The following is a 20,312-nucleotide window of genomic DNA, read 5'->3' on the forward strand; positions in this document are numbered from 1 at the left end:
TGCAAGGTATTTACATGCCAGATATGCTAAACATTCATATACCTCTTCATGCTTCAGCCACCATTCCAGAGGACATGCTTCCATGCTGATGATGCTCGTTAAAAAAAATAAGCATTAATTAAATTTCTGACTGAACTCCTTGGGGCAGAATTGTATGTCCCCTGCTCTGTTTCACCCACATTCTGCCATATATTTCATGTTATAGCAGTCTCGGATGATGACCCAGCACACCTTGTTCATTTTAAGAACACTTTCACTGCAAATTTGACAAAACACAAAGAAGGTACCAATGTGAGATTTTTAAAGATAGCTACAGCACTTGACCCAATGTTTAAGAATCTGAAGTGCCTTCCAAAAGCTGAGAGGGACGAGGTGTGGAGCTTGCTTTCAGAAGTCTTAAAAGAGCAACACTCCAATGCGGAAACTACAGAACCCGAACCACCAAAAAAAAAAGTCAACTTTCTGCTGTTGGCATCTGATTCAGATAATGAAAATGAACATGTGTCGGTCCACACTGCTTTGGATTGTTATTGAGCAGAACCTGTCATCAGCATGGACGCATGTCTTCTGGAATGATGGTTGAAGCATGAAGGGACATATGAATCTTTAGCAGAGCTGGCACATAAACATCTTGCGACGCCGGCTACAACAGTGCCACGAGAATGCCTGTTCTCACTTTCAGGTGACATTGTAAACAAGAAGTGCGCAGCATTATCTTCTGCAAATGTAAACAAACTTGTTTGTCTGAGTGATTGGCTGAACAAGTAGGACTGTGTGGACTTGCAGGGTCTAAAATTTTACATTGTTTTATTTTTGAATGCAGGTTTTTTGTAGGTAATTCTACATTTGTAGGTTCAACTTTCATAATAAAGAGGTTGCATTACAGTACTTGTATTAGGTGAATTGAAAAATATTTTCTATTTTTTTTTACAGTGCAAATACTTGTAATCAAAAATAAATATAAAGTGAGCACTCTACACTTTGTATTCTGTGTTGTAATCGAAATAAATATATTTGAAAATGTAGAAAATATTTAAAGAAATGGTATTCTATTATTAACAGTGCGATTAATTGCACAATTAATCGCGATTAATTTTTAATCTCTTGACAGCCCTAGCTAATATGCTACAAAAATCAGACTGAAGAAAACCCTTAAAATTTAATCATATGCACTCTTTTAAATCATTATTTTAAAAGACTGGAGTGACATTTCTGAATGTGTGAGCAGGGATACTGGAACAATTTTTATAGTAGGGGTGCTGAGAGTCATTGAACCAAACTGTTCCATCACCTGTCCGCGTGAGTCCGCGGACCTCCAGAAAAAAAAAACCCAAATTTCTAGTGGGGATGAGGGGAGAAACACAAATCTGTTTCTTTAAGTATTGACAGAATTGAAAGTTCTGTTCAAAATCAACTTTTTATTACTTAGATTAAATTTGCCTTATTGCAGTATAGAATTATTTTGAAGAGAAAAAAACACCATAGCTTGCTGGTATAGGTTGTACTCCTTTTATTTGTCAAATCTGAAAAAGTGACATTAGTTAGGAGGGGGGAAAAGGCCAAGTAGGCAACTGGATGCCGTGGAAGGAGTGTTTGGAAATAAGGGAAGGAGAAAGATGTGATGTTGAACTATTCCATGAATCTGCAGTGCAAATGTCATCTGTGGCCATCATTTTTTTTCAATTAACCTTCTGAGGCTCCTAATAAGAATTCTTGTAGCACAGGCTGCCTGATGTTCTTTAAACCATAAAGGTTGTATAATAATATAAAATGTCACATTGACCTTAATTTTGATTATTGGCTAAGGATTTATTAAACATATATGCTAGTTATGAATCCGTGTTTAAGCTTATCACTGTTACACGGGGCTCTTGCCCATTCTCTTTATTTGAATCTTGCTTACCAATCATTATAGGATTTTTAAAAGTATGTTGGTAGTTACAAGCAATTAAGTTAAATTGAAAAGTCACATCCTGATTCAGAAATCTGTTTAGACATTTTACTGGTTTCATGGAATGGAATGGAAGAGAGCAAACTATTTACAAGTAAGTCCCATTGACTTCAATGGAATATGCTTAGTGCTTTGCTAAATTGTGTCTTCAGCGGGACTTCAGCGGCAGTGCTGCATATGCTAGGAGTGCAAATTTGTCCCTATTCCTGTTAAGGAGAGCTAAAGGCAAGAGCCCCCACGTCAAGATGAGCCAGCTTTTTGTACCGTAGGATCATGAAATGGAGTGGGTTAACTTTAGCAGGTACCTCTGAAATCTAGAACCATGTTTTTGTGGCTGTGGTGGTCCAGCAGGGATAAAGTCAACTTGTCTGGGAAAACAGAATTCTGTTACCAACCTGAATCCAAGCGAGCAAAAGTTTCCTGTGATAAGTCACTGATAATACAACAGAACATACAATACATGTTTTCATGTTGTCTGACTATATCACTAAAAGCTATATGACATTATATTCCACTGTAAAACCGAGATGCTAATATGACAAATAAATCATTATTAATAGTAATGCTTACCACTTATAAAATGCTTTACAAGTTCACAGTGATTTTCCAGCATTAATATAATGAATCAGATAGATGCAACCAAATCAAGTGTTGTTGGCCACTCTTTTTTTATTTTGATGTCCCCTTTCAGTGTCATTGCAGGATATTACAATGAGAAAAGCTTTCCGGAGTTCCACAATTCAAGATCAGCAGCTGTTTGACCGCAAGACTCTGCCTATTCCTTTGCAGGAGACTTATGACACTTGTGAACAACCTCCCCCACTCAACATACTCACCCCTTACAGGTAAGTGTGAAAAATCAGGGGGGGAAAAAAAATTCCCCCCAGTAACTTATAGCAGTATTCTGACACCCTTACTCATGTTGAGTAGTACCATAATCTTGGAATAGTCCCATCCACAACAATGAAACTACTTGTGGAGTAAGGATGGCAAATCTGGCCATCAACGTTAATACTACTGTGAATGTTATGCCCAGCTAACATTGGTAAGAAAAGCCATTCTAAAGCTCCATATTTGTTAAACATTGTTTCTACTGAAAAAGAGAAGGAAAGTTAAAGCTAAATTCCTTTTAAGATGCATTCTGTTTCTGCCAAGGAGTACTGTATAGTGTATACAATCCTGTGACTTGAATCTTATATGGTGTGACCAATTTCACAATAGCATCTATGAGAAAAGGGAAAAAATCATTCCAAAAGGATTGCGCATTGTTGCCATGTTCAGTGGTTTCTGGCAGAGCACAGTCAAAACCACATTTCATTCTAAGACTTGATACAGCAAAATTAATTGGAAAGAAATTATTCTCTTCCTGTGACATTGACATTCAAGGCAAATTTGATGCCAAAGAGCACATAATAAAATGGAAAAGACATTGATTTTTAGTCCATTACAGGTTTCTATTTATTGGATGATAATAATAATAATAATATAACATGAGAGTTAGTAAGAAGCTAATTTAAAAAAAAAACCAGGTGATTACACTGTTGTGGTTAGTACTAATAAATGAGCTGAGGGTTTGTTGCTTTCCTAAAATTATGTTGAATGCCTATTTACATGAAAAACTGGTCCCTCAACTTGTACTTACTGTTTTGGGAGATAAATTAGAGTCACATTTTAAAACAATTTAGGGCGAGCGGATTCATTTATTCGGGACACGTGTTATCCCACAACTAGCATTAAAACTTATTTCTAAAATAAGGATCTGACTACAAGGAATGATGGGGGGGAAGAAGGTTTTAGAGGCACCAACATGAGAGTATTAGTACTGGAAATAACTAACTGAAATAATAAAAGCTGAGCATACAGAGGATGAGAGAGATCAGAAAATATTGCTCCCACAGTGTTATCCTCAGAGGCAAGGTGTCTAGATTTTCCAGCATAAATGTTTAATACAAAAAGCAGGAGAATTAGTCTATCATAGATTCCTAGCCTCAATAGAGCTGTTTGCAGATCTTATAAGCCAAAAGGGACCCCTAAAATGCTCTAGCAAACTACAACAGGAGAAAAAGTGACTTCATTGAGGTAGACTTTACCCTGTAAAATTCACATCATCTTTTCTTCTTTCAGTTCTGTTTTTTGTGAGTCTCCAAATCAATCTGGCTATCCATGTTAGAGAGGCTTATTTATTTATCTTTAACATGTGTACTGATCTTTAGTATAATTTTAAATCTAATTATTATGCTTCAGGTAAATTTATGTGTTGTAATAATTTTTTTGATAATGTACTTGAGGCAAAAATCCTGAATATTGTGTTTAAAAATGATAGCTGCAGCTACCAGAATAAGCTGTCTTTACATTGCCTCAGCATTTAGTCCCATGTGCTACCAAATAAACAGTATGTTCTATCTTGATAAATTTACCTCAGAGATGACGGAAAAGAAGGTTTGAAGTTTTACACCAATCCTTCATATTTCTTTGATCTATGGAAAGAAAAGATGTTGCAGGACACCGAGGACAAGAGAAAGGAAAAGAGAAAGCAGAAGGTATGTTCCAAGCTAAATAGCTGTGGGTTATGTTTGCTTGCACATATGATACTTCAGTGGTTCTGCAATTTAAAAAGTTCAGTTCTTTACATAGACAAATAGAGTCTTTTCAAGCATATTGAAACTGGCTCAACGTCATTCAATTCAATCAATTTTTCCTTGCCTTTTAAATAAGACACCATTAAAAGAGCCCAGGGTTTTAATGCTGTCTCACCATAGTTAACAGCAGGTTTACCAAATGTTATGAATTCCTCACAACAGTAAAAAAGCTCTTACAAGAAATACAAGAAGAATCCAAGGATGTCTCTGGAGTCTTCTTTTAAAATATGAATTCCCAACAGTTTTATAGAGAAAGTTGCTTGGAACCTTTTTGAGAAATGTTTACTATAAATTAGAGTTAATATGGTAGAAAGGGAACATTTTAATTGTAAAGAAAGGATAAAGAACTGAAGGGAAGCACTGCTACATGCTTATTTTTTGCCATTTATATCCTACATATTTCATAGCATAAATATGGTATCGTGTAGAATGCAAATGTGAGAGGCAGATTCAGAATCTCATTTAAGACATATTTCAAGCCAGATTAGATTTAGATTTTGAATGAATTTAGTACCATAATTCGGTTATTCTTTAGCTAAGTATCGAATAAACTGAAGTGTCTCCCTCTATTACGCCTTCATTTCCTGTTCTGGTTTGAATAATTTTTTTTTCTTGCGCTAGAATCAAGATCTCTCTCTCTCTCTCTGTTTTGTAACTGATTTTAAAAGCATTCCTCTTTAAAAAGACTGTCGGTTTTGTTTACATAACTCTTACAGCAGAAGAATCTAGATCGCCCTCATGAACCGGAAAAAGTGCCCAGGGCGCCTCATGACAGACGGCGAGAGTGGCAGAAGTTAGCCCAAGGTCCAGAGCTTGCTGAGGATGACGCTAATCTCTTACATAAGCACATTGAAGTTGCTAATGGCCCAGCCTCGCATTTTGACTCAAGGTTCTTTTGTTTCTTTCCTTCCTTTATTTTGAGACATTCATCTTACCCTTGGCTAAATATATTTATGATGTAAATGACTGTATATGTGGTGCAGTACTCAGAATGCAGTGGTGATAACAGAATTGCCTCTACCAAAAGAGAATTTTGAAGTTCTTTCACCCAGGTGTTTTAAATGGTTTATTATTACCTTGTCATTTTAAAGAATAATTTATATCTCTGGAATTCATTGTTATGGGGGATGTGGAGGTGTGTGTCATTGTTACTCATTTATCAGTCTAATATCATTGGTGCAGGCTTGCACACAGATTTGTCACTGTATTTCAGTCCTGACTTACAACAACCCCTGTTATTCTAGTCTTCTGATTTACTTGAGCAGAAACCTCCAGTATTATGTGGTGGTTTTGTGATGTGAACAAATTATCCACTTGGATGAGATCACTGAACTTATTTACTCTTGATTGAATCTAGAATTTGATTGAAGTTTCTGCAAACCTTAACATGCTAAATTCTCTTTTCATAATATACTTCTGCAGGTATATGACAATAGCATTTCAGGTAACATACCTGCGGTGTTTGTGCAAAACCAAAAGCATGTAACCAACTGAGGAACTGTACTAGGAAAGAGAGATGGCACTCAAATAACATTAATCTTGAAAATTAAAAAGAAATAGGAGGGTTTTTTGGGGGGGGGGGGGGGGGAGGGTGCTTGTTTTTTGTCCAGCCTTTTAAATAAGACAATTTTTAAGATTATCTGGTAGCCCTATTAATAGTTGTTGCCTGCTGCAGACTGTAGGATCCAGGATGTTGTGCCTGAAATAAAGAACCTGCCTATTGAGAACTCTGACCTAGTAAAAAACTCTACTTACAACAATGTAGAATGAAAAGTCAAAAATGGTTTCAAGTGTAATTTACAACTCAGGTTATGATGAAACCCTCCTTAAAGTGCAGCTGTTCTGTGGAAAAAAAACACATAGGTGTATTCCACTGTGTTAGCTCCCCATAATGAGTATATCACCCTCCCTGCCACACCCCTCATGCAGGTCTATGCCCGATTCCACAGCAAAGTGATTGCAGAACCACTTGAAAACTCAGAGCCCCAAGGATCAACAGTGACTATCTAATACTGTGCTTAATTATTACAGTCATGAGCACTATCCGGAAACCTACAGTAGAACCACCAGCAGTTAGAAAGTGTTCTGCAAACACTTTTCCTCTGACTTCAGAGAAATTGTGATCTTTATCAACATTTTAATTAAACAGTTACATCTGTAAACATTTCTTAATTGGTGTTGGATCAGATCTTTAAGACAAAAGCAGGGGTTGATTTTAACAGCAGATTGAAGTACACCTCTACCCCGATATAATGCAACCCGATATAACACGAATTCGGATATAACGCGGTAAAGCAGTGCTCCGGGGGGGCGAGGCTGCACACTCTGGCGGATCAAAGCAAGTTCGATATAACGCGGTTTCACCTATAATGCGGTAAGATTTTTTGGCTCCCGAGGACAGCGTTATATCGAGGTAGAGGTGTATTTTAAGCTGTTGGATGAGTTATCTTCATTTTACTACTACTACATTATAGTACACTTTAAGTTATCTTGTTGAAGTATATTAGCTTGCAACATTGTGTTTGGGAGGAGATCAGTTGAACTCTATTTTAAGTTGTGTGTCCACAAGACAGTCAAACACAGTAATGCCTTGATAAATGTTTTATAAAACTGTTAGAAGTACTACAATATATGATGTATTGCTATACAATTTAGGAAAGTAGTAAAATAATGTTTGCATATGAAAAGATTGTGAATCACAAAACACTACAGGCACATGACTGTTTCATACTGTAAACCTGTTTCTAATAACAGTTATATTTGTTTAATTCAGTAAAGTCTGAATAATAAACACTAACAGACACGTACTATAGGAATTGTATGGTTTACCAATGAAAAAACGTTTAACATTTGAATTGCAGTAGGGCAGAAAGGGAAAAGAAAAAAGATTAAAAACCACAGTTCGATTGGCATCTCTTGTGCAGAGACGGAATTTAATTCAGAGATCAAACTGAAGTATAATACAGTAGCTGAGCTGAGCAATGAATGATTTCTACTAATGCATATGTCTGTGATCATCAGCAAGACAATTTTTAAGTGGAAAATTTCCTTTGTTTTTTCTTAGACCTCAGCCATATGTGGATCATATGGATGGCTCCTACTCCCTTTCTGCATTACCCTATAGTCAGATGACTGAACTTCTGAGCAGAGCTGAGGAGCGAGTGTTGGTCAGACCACATGAGCCACCACCCCCTCCACCAATGCATGGTGCAGGAGATGTGAAACCTATACCTCCTTGTATTAGGTAAGGAGTCAAGTTTGGAGTCAACAATAAACTGACGTACATCTCTGAAAAAGGTCCAGATACGCAAGACTTTGCTTTGAAGAAGCAAGCAGTAGCATCATTGTACTTGATTTCAGCCCAGAGAGCAACATAGACCAGAGGTTCTCAGACTGGGTTGAGGGCTGGCCTGAGCGGGGTGTGGGCAATGTATTCTAGGGGGCATGAGAAGCTTTAGGAGGGGAAAAACGTACTGCGCGTATTTTACCCACAGCAACAAATAACTAGCAAATCTGATTCCTCCAGACGTATCAGGTTCTCAGATGGCACTGTGCATTTTGACAGATTTCTGTTAAGCTTGCATAGCATTGTACAAAGTCGTTCATTACTATCTGTATGTTATTCCATTTGCTACAACGCAGTCTGCACATTTAATTGTAAGTTTCGACCACAGTCGTGTTTTGCTTTTGCTCTTATAACAGTGGATCATTGGCTCTGTTTGAATCAATGGCTTACTGGTTTTAGTATTTAGTCAGAGTTGCACGTTGATTTTTTTTTTAATCAGCATATGTACTTGTGTGGTGGGGAGGTGTAAACTACAGACACAAAGAGCGGGGCTGCGATCAAATAAGTTTGAAAACCATTGGCAGACAGTCTACAAAATAGATTAAATTATAGACATTTCTCTTAGTTTATTTTTTTGATTCTTTATGCCTTTCTAATACTGGATGGAATATTGGGATACAATCTAAACAAATCATCCTGACAGTATTTTTCCACGTAACTTCATATCCAAGCAAAGTCATACTTTATGGATTAGATTTTTATAGGGTTCCCCTTATCTTTATCTGGAATATACAAGAGTAGATCTAGATTATGTTGTTACGTCAGCAAAATAGTTTCATCTCTGTCCAAATGAAAGTATTTCACTATCCAAGGAACATGCACAGAAATATACCTCTTTTATTGGGTTAACATTTGTTATGAGTGTTACATTTTCCTACCTGAGTATTCTGATTGAGAAATTCCTCTAACAGCTTATACTTTAACATTTACAGTCATCTCTTGTCTCTTTGAGGACGGAAAAGGTCACTAACTAGACAGGAGTGTCTTATGTGTAGATATACGCCTCTGTAGCTATGCATGACTGATCTTGTACGGTACCACTGGACCTGTCAATGAACTTAAACCCATATCTCAGTTTCAAAGTCATTTTATTAGTTAATCATTCCGTAAAAATAGTTCCTTTAGAATAGGGCTTTCAAACAATTAAAAAAAATTGGTGATTAATTGTGAGATTTAAAAAATAACTGCAATAAATCACAGTTTTAGTTGTACTATTAATACATTTATTTAAATATTTTTGGATGTTTTCTACATTTTTAAATATATTGATTTCAATTATAACACAGAATACAAAGTGTACCGTGCTTATTTTATATTATTTTTATTACAAATATTTGCACTGTAAAAATGATAAACATGCTGATGACACATGTTCAGTTTCATCATCTGAGTCAGATACCACCAACAGAAGGTGGTTCTGGTTCTGTAGTTTCTGCACGTTCCACACCTTGTCTCACTCAGATTTTGGAAGGCACTTCAGGTTCTTAAATCTTGGGTCGAGTGCTGTAGCTATCTTTAGAAATCTCTAAAGACTGTCTAGGAAGGAGTATGGCAGAAAGGGATCTAGGGGTTATAGTGGACCACAAGCTAAATATGAGTCAACAGTGTGATGCTGTTGCAAAAAAAGCAAACATGATTCTGGGATGTATTAACAGGTGTGTTGTGAGCAAGACACAAGAAGTCATTCTTCCGCTCTACTCTGCTCTGGTTAGGCCTCAGCTGGAGTATTGTGTCCAGTTCTGGGCACCGCATTTCAAGAAAGATGTGGAGAAATTGGAAAGGGTCCAGAGAAGAGCAACAAGAATGATTAAAGGTCTTGAGAACATGACCTATGAAGGAAGGCTGAAAGAATTGGGTTTGTTTAGTTTGGAAAATAGAAGACTGAGAGGGGACATGATAGCAGTTTTCAGGTATCTAAAAGGGTGTCATAAGGAGGAGGGAGAAAACTTGTTCACCTTAGCCTCTGAGGATAGAACAAGAAGCAATGGGCTTAAACTGCAGCAAGGGAGGTCTAGGTTGGACATTAGGAAAAAGTTCCTAACTGTCAGGGTGGTTAAACACTGGAATAAATTGCCTAGGGAGGCTGTGGAATCTCCATCTCTGGAGATATTTAAGAGTAGGTTAGATAAATGTCTATCAGGGATGGTCTAGACAGTATTTGGTCCTGCCATGCGGGCAGGGGACTGGACTCGATGACCTCTTGAAGTCCCTTCCAGTCCTAGAATCTATGAATCTCACATTGGTACCTTCTTTGCATTTTGTCAAATCTGCAGTAAAATCAAGACTGCCACATTCTACGAGCTTGTCCTCATATTTCGAATAAATCTCTGGATTTACTACTATGTGTAGGGAAAATCTTACTTACTGTAGGAAATCTTAAATAAGAGAAAAACTCGGGTATTTGCCTGAGTACACGTATAGGCTAGCAAGAAAAAGGCTGATGTATGTTCTACCCAAACAATAAAAAACTAGACTGTGCCTTTAGATTGGGTAAATTTGACTTCATGGGGATCTACAGTAGCCATGCAGTTGTCACATCAGTACATTTAGCTTTATTTATAATCCTAATTACTGATCTTAAATATTAACAAGCAACAAAAAAAAAGTAAATATAATTATATTAGCCAGTTTTTCCACTTTGTGGTTTTAATAACTTGCCCTACTATTGTGTATTTCAGCTCCACCACAGGTTTGATAGAAAATCGTCCTCAGTCACCAGCAACAGGCAGGACACCAGTGTTTGTGAGCCCCACACCCCCTCCTCCTCCTCCTCCTCTTCCATCTGCTTTGTCAACTTCTTCACTGAGAGCCGCAATGACTTCCACCCCTCCCCCACCCATACCTCCACCACCACCACCTCCAGCAGCTGTTTTGCAAGCACCAGCAGTGCCACCTCCACCAGCTCCTCTCCAGATTGCTCCTGGAGTTCTTCATCCAGCTCCTCCTCCAATTGCACCACCTCTAGCACAGCCCTCTCCTCCAGTCACTAGAGCTGCCCAAGTATGTGAAACTGTACCAGTTCAGCCAGTTCCACAAGCTGAAGTGCAAGGACTTCCTCCTCCTCCCCCACCTCCTCCATTGCCTCCCCCTGGCATTCGACCCTCATCTCCTGTCTCAGTTGCCACCCTCTCTCACCCTCCCACAACCATTGTTCCTGGCCCTCATGCTCCACTGATGCCTCCATCTCCACCATCCCAAGTGATTCCTGCTCCTGAACCCAAACGCCACCCATCAACTCTACCTGTAATCAGCGATGCCAGAAGCGTTCTACTGGAAGCAATACGAAAAGGTAACTTCGGCCACTAAAAGAACAACAGAAGTTGGTCTCAACAATTTAATAAAACAAATGTACTTTTAACAGATGGAATAATTTACACCTCTGGAAAAAAGATTTGACAAGAGTATCTTAAATCTGGTGCTGCTTTGTATTCTGTACAATATGCAGCTTGCCAAGTAGACAAATTTTGTTCAACTCATAATTGCACCTATCAGGAGTGTAGTTTAGAATGCAAAAACCAGTTCTCCATAAAAGTTAGCTAAGGAAATGTACATGTTTCTAAATGATCGATGGAGATTATCTTTTAATTTCTAATTATCTGAAGAGTGTCTCTTGATACATTTGTTCCAAATTGTGTGGAAAGCAAAAATGTTGTCAAGAATATCTTTCACAAAAGCTGTTCACTAAGAGCAGAGCAGACAGATTGGCATTTGATCCTGTTTTTATGTAAGCATCTCTCACGCACATTACTGCAGTGCAATAACAATGTAAGGACAATATTCAACATTTTTTTTTTAAAGATTAAATCAGTAAGGGTTTTGTTTTGTAACCCTGAGCTGTCTAGTGGAACAGTGGGTCCCAGAACCCTCTTGCCAGTATAAGGCAGGAGAAGCACAAGGGATGGGGGAACCTTCTGGGGCAGCACCTTACTGATGCTCTCCTATCTTGCACATGCTTCATATCACAACATGTGCACTGGTGGTCTAACTATGAACCCTTAGGACTGTGGGATACTGGTGCATGGTTATAGGGTCTCTTCTAGTACTGCCCTGAACCAGGGGTGAAAGCGGGCCGGTACTGTGTACCGGTAAGAACCCGCACCGGCTCATACCCAGCCCACGTTAAAGCACTGCCACGGCTCTGCTTTAATGTCCCTACCCCTTTTGCCTCCCCTGTTGGCGGTCCGTACCAGCAGGGCCAACGATGGAGGGGGGGGGGCAGCAACGTTAAAAGATGCTCCTTTGCTGCGGCAGCGCTTTAATGTCGCTGCCCCTTCCCTCTGTCAGCGGCCCTGCTGGTAGGGTTCCTACTGCCAGGGCCGCCAACAGGGGAGGTAAAAGGGGCAGGGACATTTAACGTTCCTGCCCCTTTTGCCTTCCTCCCCCCCCCCACCGACGGGCGAGGGGGGGAGGGGAAGGGAGCAGCTGCCCTGGCTCCCGGCGATTTAAAAGGGCCCCGGGCTCCGGACGCCGCTACAACAGCGGCAGCATCTGGAGCCCCAGGCCCTTTAAATCAACATGGGAGCCCTGGGCAGCACAGGCCAGGCAGTCTGGAAGGGTGGCTGGGGGATGCTGACCCCCCCACCCCAGCCCCACCACTTCCACCCAAGATGCCGCCCCGGCCCTGTACTGGTAAGCATCCTAAGTTACTTTCACCCCTGCCCTGAACACTAGTTGGAATCCTTCTCCAGTGTTTTTAGGTACACTGGGAGAGGCTTCCCTGCATCCTCTTCAACATACAGAGCAGAATTTGTACTTAGAGATATAACATGGTTTACAATAAGGCTAGGTCTACACTACCCGCCTGAATCGGCGGGTAGAAATCGACCTCTCAGGGATCGAATTATCGCGTCCTGTCGGGACGCGACAATCGATCCCCAAATCGACGCTCTTACTCCACCAGCGGAGGTGGGAGTAAGCGCCGTCGACGGGAAGCCGCGGAGGTCGATTTTGCCACCGTCCTTACAGTGGGGTAAGTCGGCTGCGATACGTCTAATTCAGCTACGCTATTCGCGTAGCTGAATTTGCGTATCTTAAATTGACACCCCCTCCCCGTAGTGAGGACGTAGCCTAAGCAAGTGTTTTCTAGTGATTAGAGCAGAGAAGTGAGAGAGGAGAGACTCCTGGGTTATATTCCCTGCTGCAAATCATGTTACCTAGGCAAAGTCACTTGTCTTAACCTCTTTATACCTCACTTTACTCAACCAACAGGACCCTGAACAGTATAAATCAAAGGGTTCTGAAGGAACTTCAGAATGAAGTAATTGAAGTGCTTTAAAACAAATGCAATCTTTCTGTGAAGTAAGCCACTATACCAGAGAACTGGATGGTGGTAAATGGATAAATATATCTGTTCAAAAACTGGTAGGGATGATCCTAGGAATCAGACTAGTTAGCTTTGCTTTAGTACCAGTAAATGGATTGAAGTGACAACTAAAAACACAGGTATAAAACACCTACATCTAATAACTAGCATGAATTCTTTAAAAGGAAATCATTCCTCCTCTCTGTTCTGTTAGAATTATTTGAGCATGTCAGCAAAAAAAGGCATATAAGGAGAGCCCACTGGCATAATTCATATGAGTTTCTAAAAGCTTTTGACAAAATCCTACAGAAGACACTATTAAGGAAATAAGTAACCCTGGGGGTGAAAAGTAGAGTAGAGTCACAGATTAAAACCTGGCTAGGAGACAGGAAATGGAGTAAAAATAGATTTGTAAACTTTCGCCCTGTTGAAGACTGACTGAGTGCTCAAAGGCTCCCTATTGGAATCTTTATTGTTTAATATTGTGGAGGCATGGGTTGGCACTCCATCGTTAAGGATGAGTTCCATTTTGCGCTTAAAGCAGGGATTCAGCCTCCCCATACTAACATTTACTCTTTGAGTATAGAATGAATTTTCTGAAATTAATCAGTTAATGAGTTTGCATTAAAATCAAATTTCAAATGAGTTGTGTACGACATATAACATTTGTCAGTCTTTTCTTGTCCCAAATGATTTTAACAATAGACTTGCAAACTCTTCAAATTTCTTTAGTTAAAATTCATTGAAATATATTGTGCATATAGTATATAATTGGAAACAATTAGGTTGTAATTAAGTGAAGTTATTAATGATTATTATAATTATATAAGTTACGGTCCGCATCTGCTCACCGGTTCAGGTGACTTAAATGAGATTTTGTGACATTAGAAGAACTCTACCAATCACCACCCTTTCTCTAGCTATTTTGCATGCAAAAATTCTGTTGATTGTAAGGACTCAGTGGCATGAGGAAAACTGGACATGTGTGCCAAGAATTCTAATGGGTAGGAAGTTACTTTTAAAGGGTCCATGGCCACATGCTACCTTGGACATCAGGGTTTGAAAGGCCTCCCATGGCACTGCTGCCTCGACTGCACTGCACAACAGACAGAGGCGATGCTTCAAGGGGGGCACGCAGGGTCAAGTGCCCTCTTTCCCCCCCTGCCCCAGCAGCCAACCAGGTGGGAAGCAGAAGGGCTGGGGCCAGAGCTACTTCCGGCTGTGCTGGGACATTGCCCAGTGCAACACAGCAACTGTCTGGGAGAGCGCCTGGCTGTAGCAACGGCAGGCTGCCCCCTGCCCAGGCTGGGCTTCCCAGGACCGCGGCTGAGTGAGCCGGAGCCCCCCCCCCGCTCCCTGGCATGCTCGGAGTTGGCCCCTGTCCATGGAAGCCGCTGCCGCCCCTCCCCAGCCAGCTCTCCCCCAGGGAAGGAGCAATGACCCGGAGTGGCTCAGGCCTGCTCCCTGCCCATCCCTGGCTGCCAGGGAGGGCAGCCAAAGGTGCCGGAGGTGGGAGCCAGCAGAGTGGGAGGACAGAGTATTATTATGCATAAGAACAAAGAATGATTATTATGATGTTTGTGATTTAGGTATTCAGCTACGCAAAGTCGAAGAGCAGCGTGAACAAGAAGCTAAACATGAGCGCATTGAGAATGATGTTGCCACTATATTGTCTCGCCGCATTGCTGTGGAATACAGTGATTCAGAAGATGATTCAGAGTTTGATGAAGTGGATTGGTTGGAGTAAAATAGATACATTGATGTACACTGAATGCTAATGTCCATTGTGGTGATTGTTCTTTGAAAACATTTGATGGTCATTTCTAGTAGTTTTTGTATTTTTTTTTCTTTACACTACACATCATTAATCCATGTTTTTCTACTTTTCCGTTTACAAGAAAACTAGCAGCACATCTTTGAAACTAAATGTTTTACAGTGGCTTTTCTTTTCTTTTCTTGAAAGAACATATTTTGTTCCAATAGACCACTAAGTATTAAGCATGGGCAGCTGTTGGTAGAGTAGCAGTTTCACTATTTTGGCATATCTTAACTGTGCACTTTGTGAATTTTAAGTTAATGAAGGTAACTGAGATTGAAATTCCGAGGGCAGCTGTATGTACTAATGAGCCTTATTCCATTTTTGATAAATGTTTTTAAAAACCTAGCTATCAAAATATACATCTGTACACTAAGAAGGTACATATAGTTAGCAGCACTGAACACAATGAAAGGAAAAAAGGATCTTTGGGGGCTTTTATTGTTTTATTGTTGTTTTTTAAATAATTATGGCCTTATTTGAATGTTTAGAGGTTTCCCCCTCCCTCCCAGGTACATATCGTGTGGTACTATTTTGCCTGCATACAAAAGTTTAAATTTTTTCTGTGTGAAATCTTCTGACTTGAACATGCTGTGTAACTTATGTAACTGTTAAAAATAACAGTTTGGTTTAATAAATGGTAAATGTTCTTAGCTGTTGCTTTTTTAATAAAGCCACCCTTTTTCTGGCATTACTTAGGAGCTGAAGGGCAAGATTTTCAAAAGTGCCTAAATCACTTATTATAAAAAAAGACTACTTAAGCTTTTAAGTAACTTGGGTTAAATTTTCAAAAAAGTACCTATGGTACATATGGGGGGGGGGGGGAACCAATAATCAGAACAAATATGTTTGTTGAGGGAGAAACCTGTGAAACAACACTGAAAGAGAACTAGATGATATTGCAAAATCATGTCTCATGCGGTCTAATTTATACTGCATGTCAGCCACATCCATATAAACAAAAAGCCAATGCAATTTTGAACTCAATTCAGAGTTCTTCAAGTAGATTCAACCATGTATTCCACTTAGGTGTGTGCGCGCCCAATGCACCGGAGCCAGGGACTTTTGCCTCATAATACCCATAGAGGGGCGGCTCTCGCGTCTCATTGCCATATCCCCTGGCTATATGAGGCGGTGCTGCCCTGACCCCCCTCACTTCAGTCTTACCACCAGTGGCTGGAGTCGGAGCTCTGTATGGTTTGTGTTCTTGCAACCTCTTTATTTCTTAGTGACTTTTCCCAGTTATATATAGTTAATTAGTACCCTTAGTATAGTGTTAGTTAGATTTTGTTTACTTCCCTGGTGATGCCTTCACCGTTGTGTTGGGGGAGCATTTCCCACACTCAGTGCTTGCTGTGCTTAGGCAAAGCCCACTTCAAGGAGCAGTGTTCAATTTGCAAATCATTCATGAAATGGTCTCAGGTTGCAAGAGATCTTCGTCTAAAGCAGCACCCGCTTGAACAGGCCATGCAGCCTGCTTCAGCACCAAGGCCTACGCTGGACTGGAGGTCACCCTCAAGTTCTGAGGGTGCTGCCACTTCGCATCCTCCAACTGGTACTTCTCTGAAGAGATTGAGAAGTTGCTGCCCATCGAGTGTGGCAAGGAAAAGGTCACATAAGACTGATCATGGCCACTCCAAGTCACATGGGGACTTGTCTGCCTCCTCCAGAAAGATCACAGACTGGCATGGTGTGAATGCCGGTGCACAAGAGTAGGTCCCTCAAACACTACCATGCTGGGAAGTCAGACTCCATACCATTGACTCTGGTTCTGGGCCTGGGGCATCCATTGAGTCTAGTATTGATGAGCGCAATACTGGCACCAGCTGCTTTTGTGCTTGTGGCATATCAGGCAGCAACGGACCTTCTCTGCCTTTCTGTCCCAATCTCCCTTGGTCCAGGGCTGCAACGTTTATAGCTCCATTGGCTGGGCAAGCCCCTGAACCTGTGGGGCCATCAGCACCAAATCCTGATGTTTCCCTTCCACATTCAGTGAAAGCAGGGCTGAGCTGGGCCAAAGTCCTTCCTCAGCACCAGGAACCTCTTCAGCACCCCTACTGTTGATGCTGCCAATGTTAATGTGCTGCCCACTTTGGGGGTTCAACACTACTTGCACCACCGGAAACAGCAGAGGCATACTCAGTTCGCGGTACCATTTCCACCATTGGTGCCAGTTCCGTCTTCATTTTGGGCTCCAGATGAATCAGACCAGTTGCTTGCACCCTCAGGGCTGCCTCCATCTTTATCCCCTGAAACCCAGGACTCCTCGACATCCAGGTAGGGATCTTCCTCCTGTTCTCCATTGCCTGACCCACATCGGGGGCTGCTCCTAGAGCACAAGGGGTACCAGAATTGACACTTGTCATGGGACCCCCCTCTGTTGCAGAGGTCCCACTCCCTCAAGTCATTCTAAGCCCACCGAGCAGGCCCGTGGCAGTGACTGTTGATTCGCCGCAGGCCCAGGCACTGTGAACCTTCCCCTCATGGAGCCTTCACAGTCATTCCATTAGTCCTGGAAAAGGACCCAGTTCTGGAACAGTTAACTTCTTAGACTTTGTCCCCGGACAATTCTGCAGTGCCTGGCTCTTCCTCAGTACCAGAGGATTTCAAGGCATACCAGGACTTTTGTGACACGTGACTGCTTCCCTGGGTATTCAAGTGGAGTTCCTGCAAGAGAATATCCATAAGTTGTTGGATATCCGGCAGCCATTTGCCTTGGGAGTGGCCCTTCTTATTAATCATGCTCTCCTTGAGCCTGCTAAGGTTCTCTGAAGCATGCTGGCTTCGGTACCACCTACTGTGAAGCACATGGAGAAATGCCACTTTGTGTTGGTGCAGGGATTTGAGGGTTGTTACTCGCATCCAGCCCCAAACTCCCTGGTCGTAACTGTAGTCAGCGATATAGCCCAGTAGGGCAGAGTTAAGTCTACTCCCAAGGATAAGGACTTTAAATGGATGGACTTAAAGGGTAGGAAGATTTACACCTCCTCTTCCCTTCCTAACAGATGGGCATTGCTAACCAGCAGGCGTTGTTGTCCAAATACAACTTCATGAACTGGACAGCTCTAAGTTTGTGGACCAGCTGCCCAAAGCCTCAAGGGAGGAATTTTGGGCATTTGTTATCGAAGGCTGCTTGGTAGCTAAGAATTTGTTGCAGTGTGTGCTGGACATTGTGGATTCCTCAGCCAGCCAGAGTCTTGGCCTTGGCGGTGACCACAAGAAGGGCTTCCTGGCTGCAGAATTCAGGCATTGCTCCCAATGTACAACAGGCCATGCAGGATTTGCCTTTTGACAGCCGATTCCTTTTCTCAGACAAGATGAATGAGACTTTTCACTCCTTCAAGGACTGTAGGGCTATCCTACAGTCCTTGGGGGTGCATATGTCGGCAGTGCAGAGGTGCCACTACAGTGGTCAACAGCAGCAGCAGTAGTATCATCTGCAGTGCACATTTTGGGCAGCTTCTCTCTCCCACAAGACAGTGGGACTACCCCAGAAAGGGGCATAGGTCCCAGAGGAGGAGGAGGCGGCATTTGGGTCCAGGGTCTGGCCAGTTGACACCCCTTCCCTGGCACTCCTCAAGTACCTAGTTTGACTCCTTGGTCCGAAGCAGTGTTCCAGTCATCACTCCATTCTCCCCATCCCTTCCATTTGGGGACAAGCTGACTCACTTTTACAATGCTTGGGGCTCAATCACTGCCGACAATTGGGTCCTAAGCATTGTCAAATAGGGCTATCCCATCCAGTTCCCGTCCATTCCTCCCTGTACCTCTTCAGGGACCTCTCTCACAAAATACTGCTCCTCGAGCAGGTCCACTCTCTACTGGCTTTGGGAATGGTGGAGGCGGTTCCACTGGTACAGTGGGGTCAGGGCTTCTATTCCCGGTACTTTCTGCTGCCCAAAGCCAAGGAAGGGGTAAGACCCATTCTCAATCTCCATGGCCTAAACAAATATATCAGATATATGAATTTCTGCATGGTCATTCTATTGCCTGTCTTCCCCATGTTGTCTCAGGACGACTGGTTTGCTGCTCAGGACCTTCAGGATGCCCACTTTCACATGGCAATTTTGTCAAGCCACAGAAAATTCTTTCGGTTTGTCATAGCAGAGTGCCACTTTCAGAATATTGTGCTTCCCTTCAGTCTCTCTTCTGCCCCTGGGTTTTTACCAAATGCATGGTCATGGTGACAGCATACCTCAGAAAGGAAGGAATCCACATCTTCTCATACCTGGATGACTCGCTACTGAGGGGAAGGGGAAGTTCTCTCTCATACTGACAGTACGCTGAACTTGCTTGACCAGTTGGATCTGATCTTAAACACCAGAAAATCATCTTTGGTACCCACTCAAAATAATCGAGTTCATTGGGGTGCTAATAGACTCTACGAGTTCAAGAGCATTTTTGTTCACTGTTTTCAGGCGATTTGTCACCTTTGCCTCAGTCTGCCTCAGTCTTCCACAATAGGTCAGATGTACCTGAGGCTCTTTAGCCACGTCCACTTGCACCCAGGTGGTCCAGTTTGCAAGTTTGTCTCTTTACCCCTTCAAACGTGGCTCGGGACAGTTTATTGTCTGACTTAACTCCTTGGACAGATTGGTCTGTCTCGTTCCACTGGTCCTGGAAACCTTGCAGTGGTGGATGCTTCCAAAGAATGTTTGTCTGGCATTCCCTTTGTCTGGCCCTTACCAGCCAGTTCTGTTGTCATCAATACCTCTCTCCCTGGGGAACACATCTGGGGTCATTGAAAGGTCAAGCTCTGTGGCCAGAGCAGGAGTCCTCACTGAATATCAATGTGCTGGAGTTTCAGGCCATCTATAATTCATGTCATTCTTTTCTGGACTATATGAGGGGCTCAGTGGTTCACATACTTATCTACATTACCACCTCAGTGTATTACATGACCATGCAAGGGGGAAGCACACTCCAGAGAGCTCTGCCAAGAGGCAGTCAAGTTGTGGCAATTCTGCATTGAGGAGAGTATCGCTCCAATAGCTGACCACTTGCCCGGGATCCAGAATCATCTCCCGTCTCAGCAGGAATTTTTCCATGAACCTCGAGTGTCCTCTGGGTCATCTTTGTGGCTTGGGGCATTCCGATGATTGACCTGTTTGCCACGAGGGACAACAGGAAATGGCATCTGTTCCACTCTTGAGGGGGCTTCAGTCCAGGGTCCCTGTCTGATGCTTTCCATCTCATTGGGCAGTCAACTCTCCTGTACGCTTTCCCCCGATCTTAGTCATCCCACAGGTCATCCTCAA

General features: G+C 41.9%; 1 protein-coding gene across 1 annotated transcript in view; it reads left to right on the forward strand.

The window, feature by feature from the left end:
• Positions 1-15,704, forward strand: part of WASF1 (WASP family member 1) — a 171,379-nt gene extending 155,675 nt beyond the window's left edge. Inside the window, exons 4-9 of the mRNA XM_024194279.1 lie at positions 2,643-2,796; positions 4,374-4,491; positions 5,307-5,479; positions 7,655-7,834; positions 10,615-11,225; positions 14,828-15,704. Coding sequence (XP_024050047.1) covers positions 2,643-2,796; positions 4,374-4,491; positions 5,307-5,479; positions 7,655-7,834; positions 10,615-11,225; positions 14,828-14,985 — 1,394 coding nt within the window. The 3' untranslated portion in view covers positions 14,986-15,704. The remainder of the gene's footprint in view (positions 1-2,642; positions 2,797-4,373; positions 4,492-5,306; positions 5,480-7,654; positions 7,835-10,614; positions 11,226-14,827) is intronic.
• The last annotated feature ends 4,608 nt before the right edge of the window (positions 15,705-20,312 follow it).

This window comes from Terrapene carolina, unplaced genomic scaffold (assembly GCF_002925995.2).
Source record: "Terrapene carolina triunguis isolate 2854851 unplaced genomic scaffold, T_m_triunguis-2.0 Scaffold42, whole genome shotgun sequence".
Classification (NCBI taxonomy): Eukaryota; Metazoa; Chordata; order Testudines; family Emydidae; genus Terrapene; species Terrapene triunguis.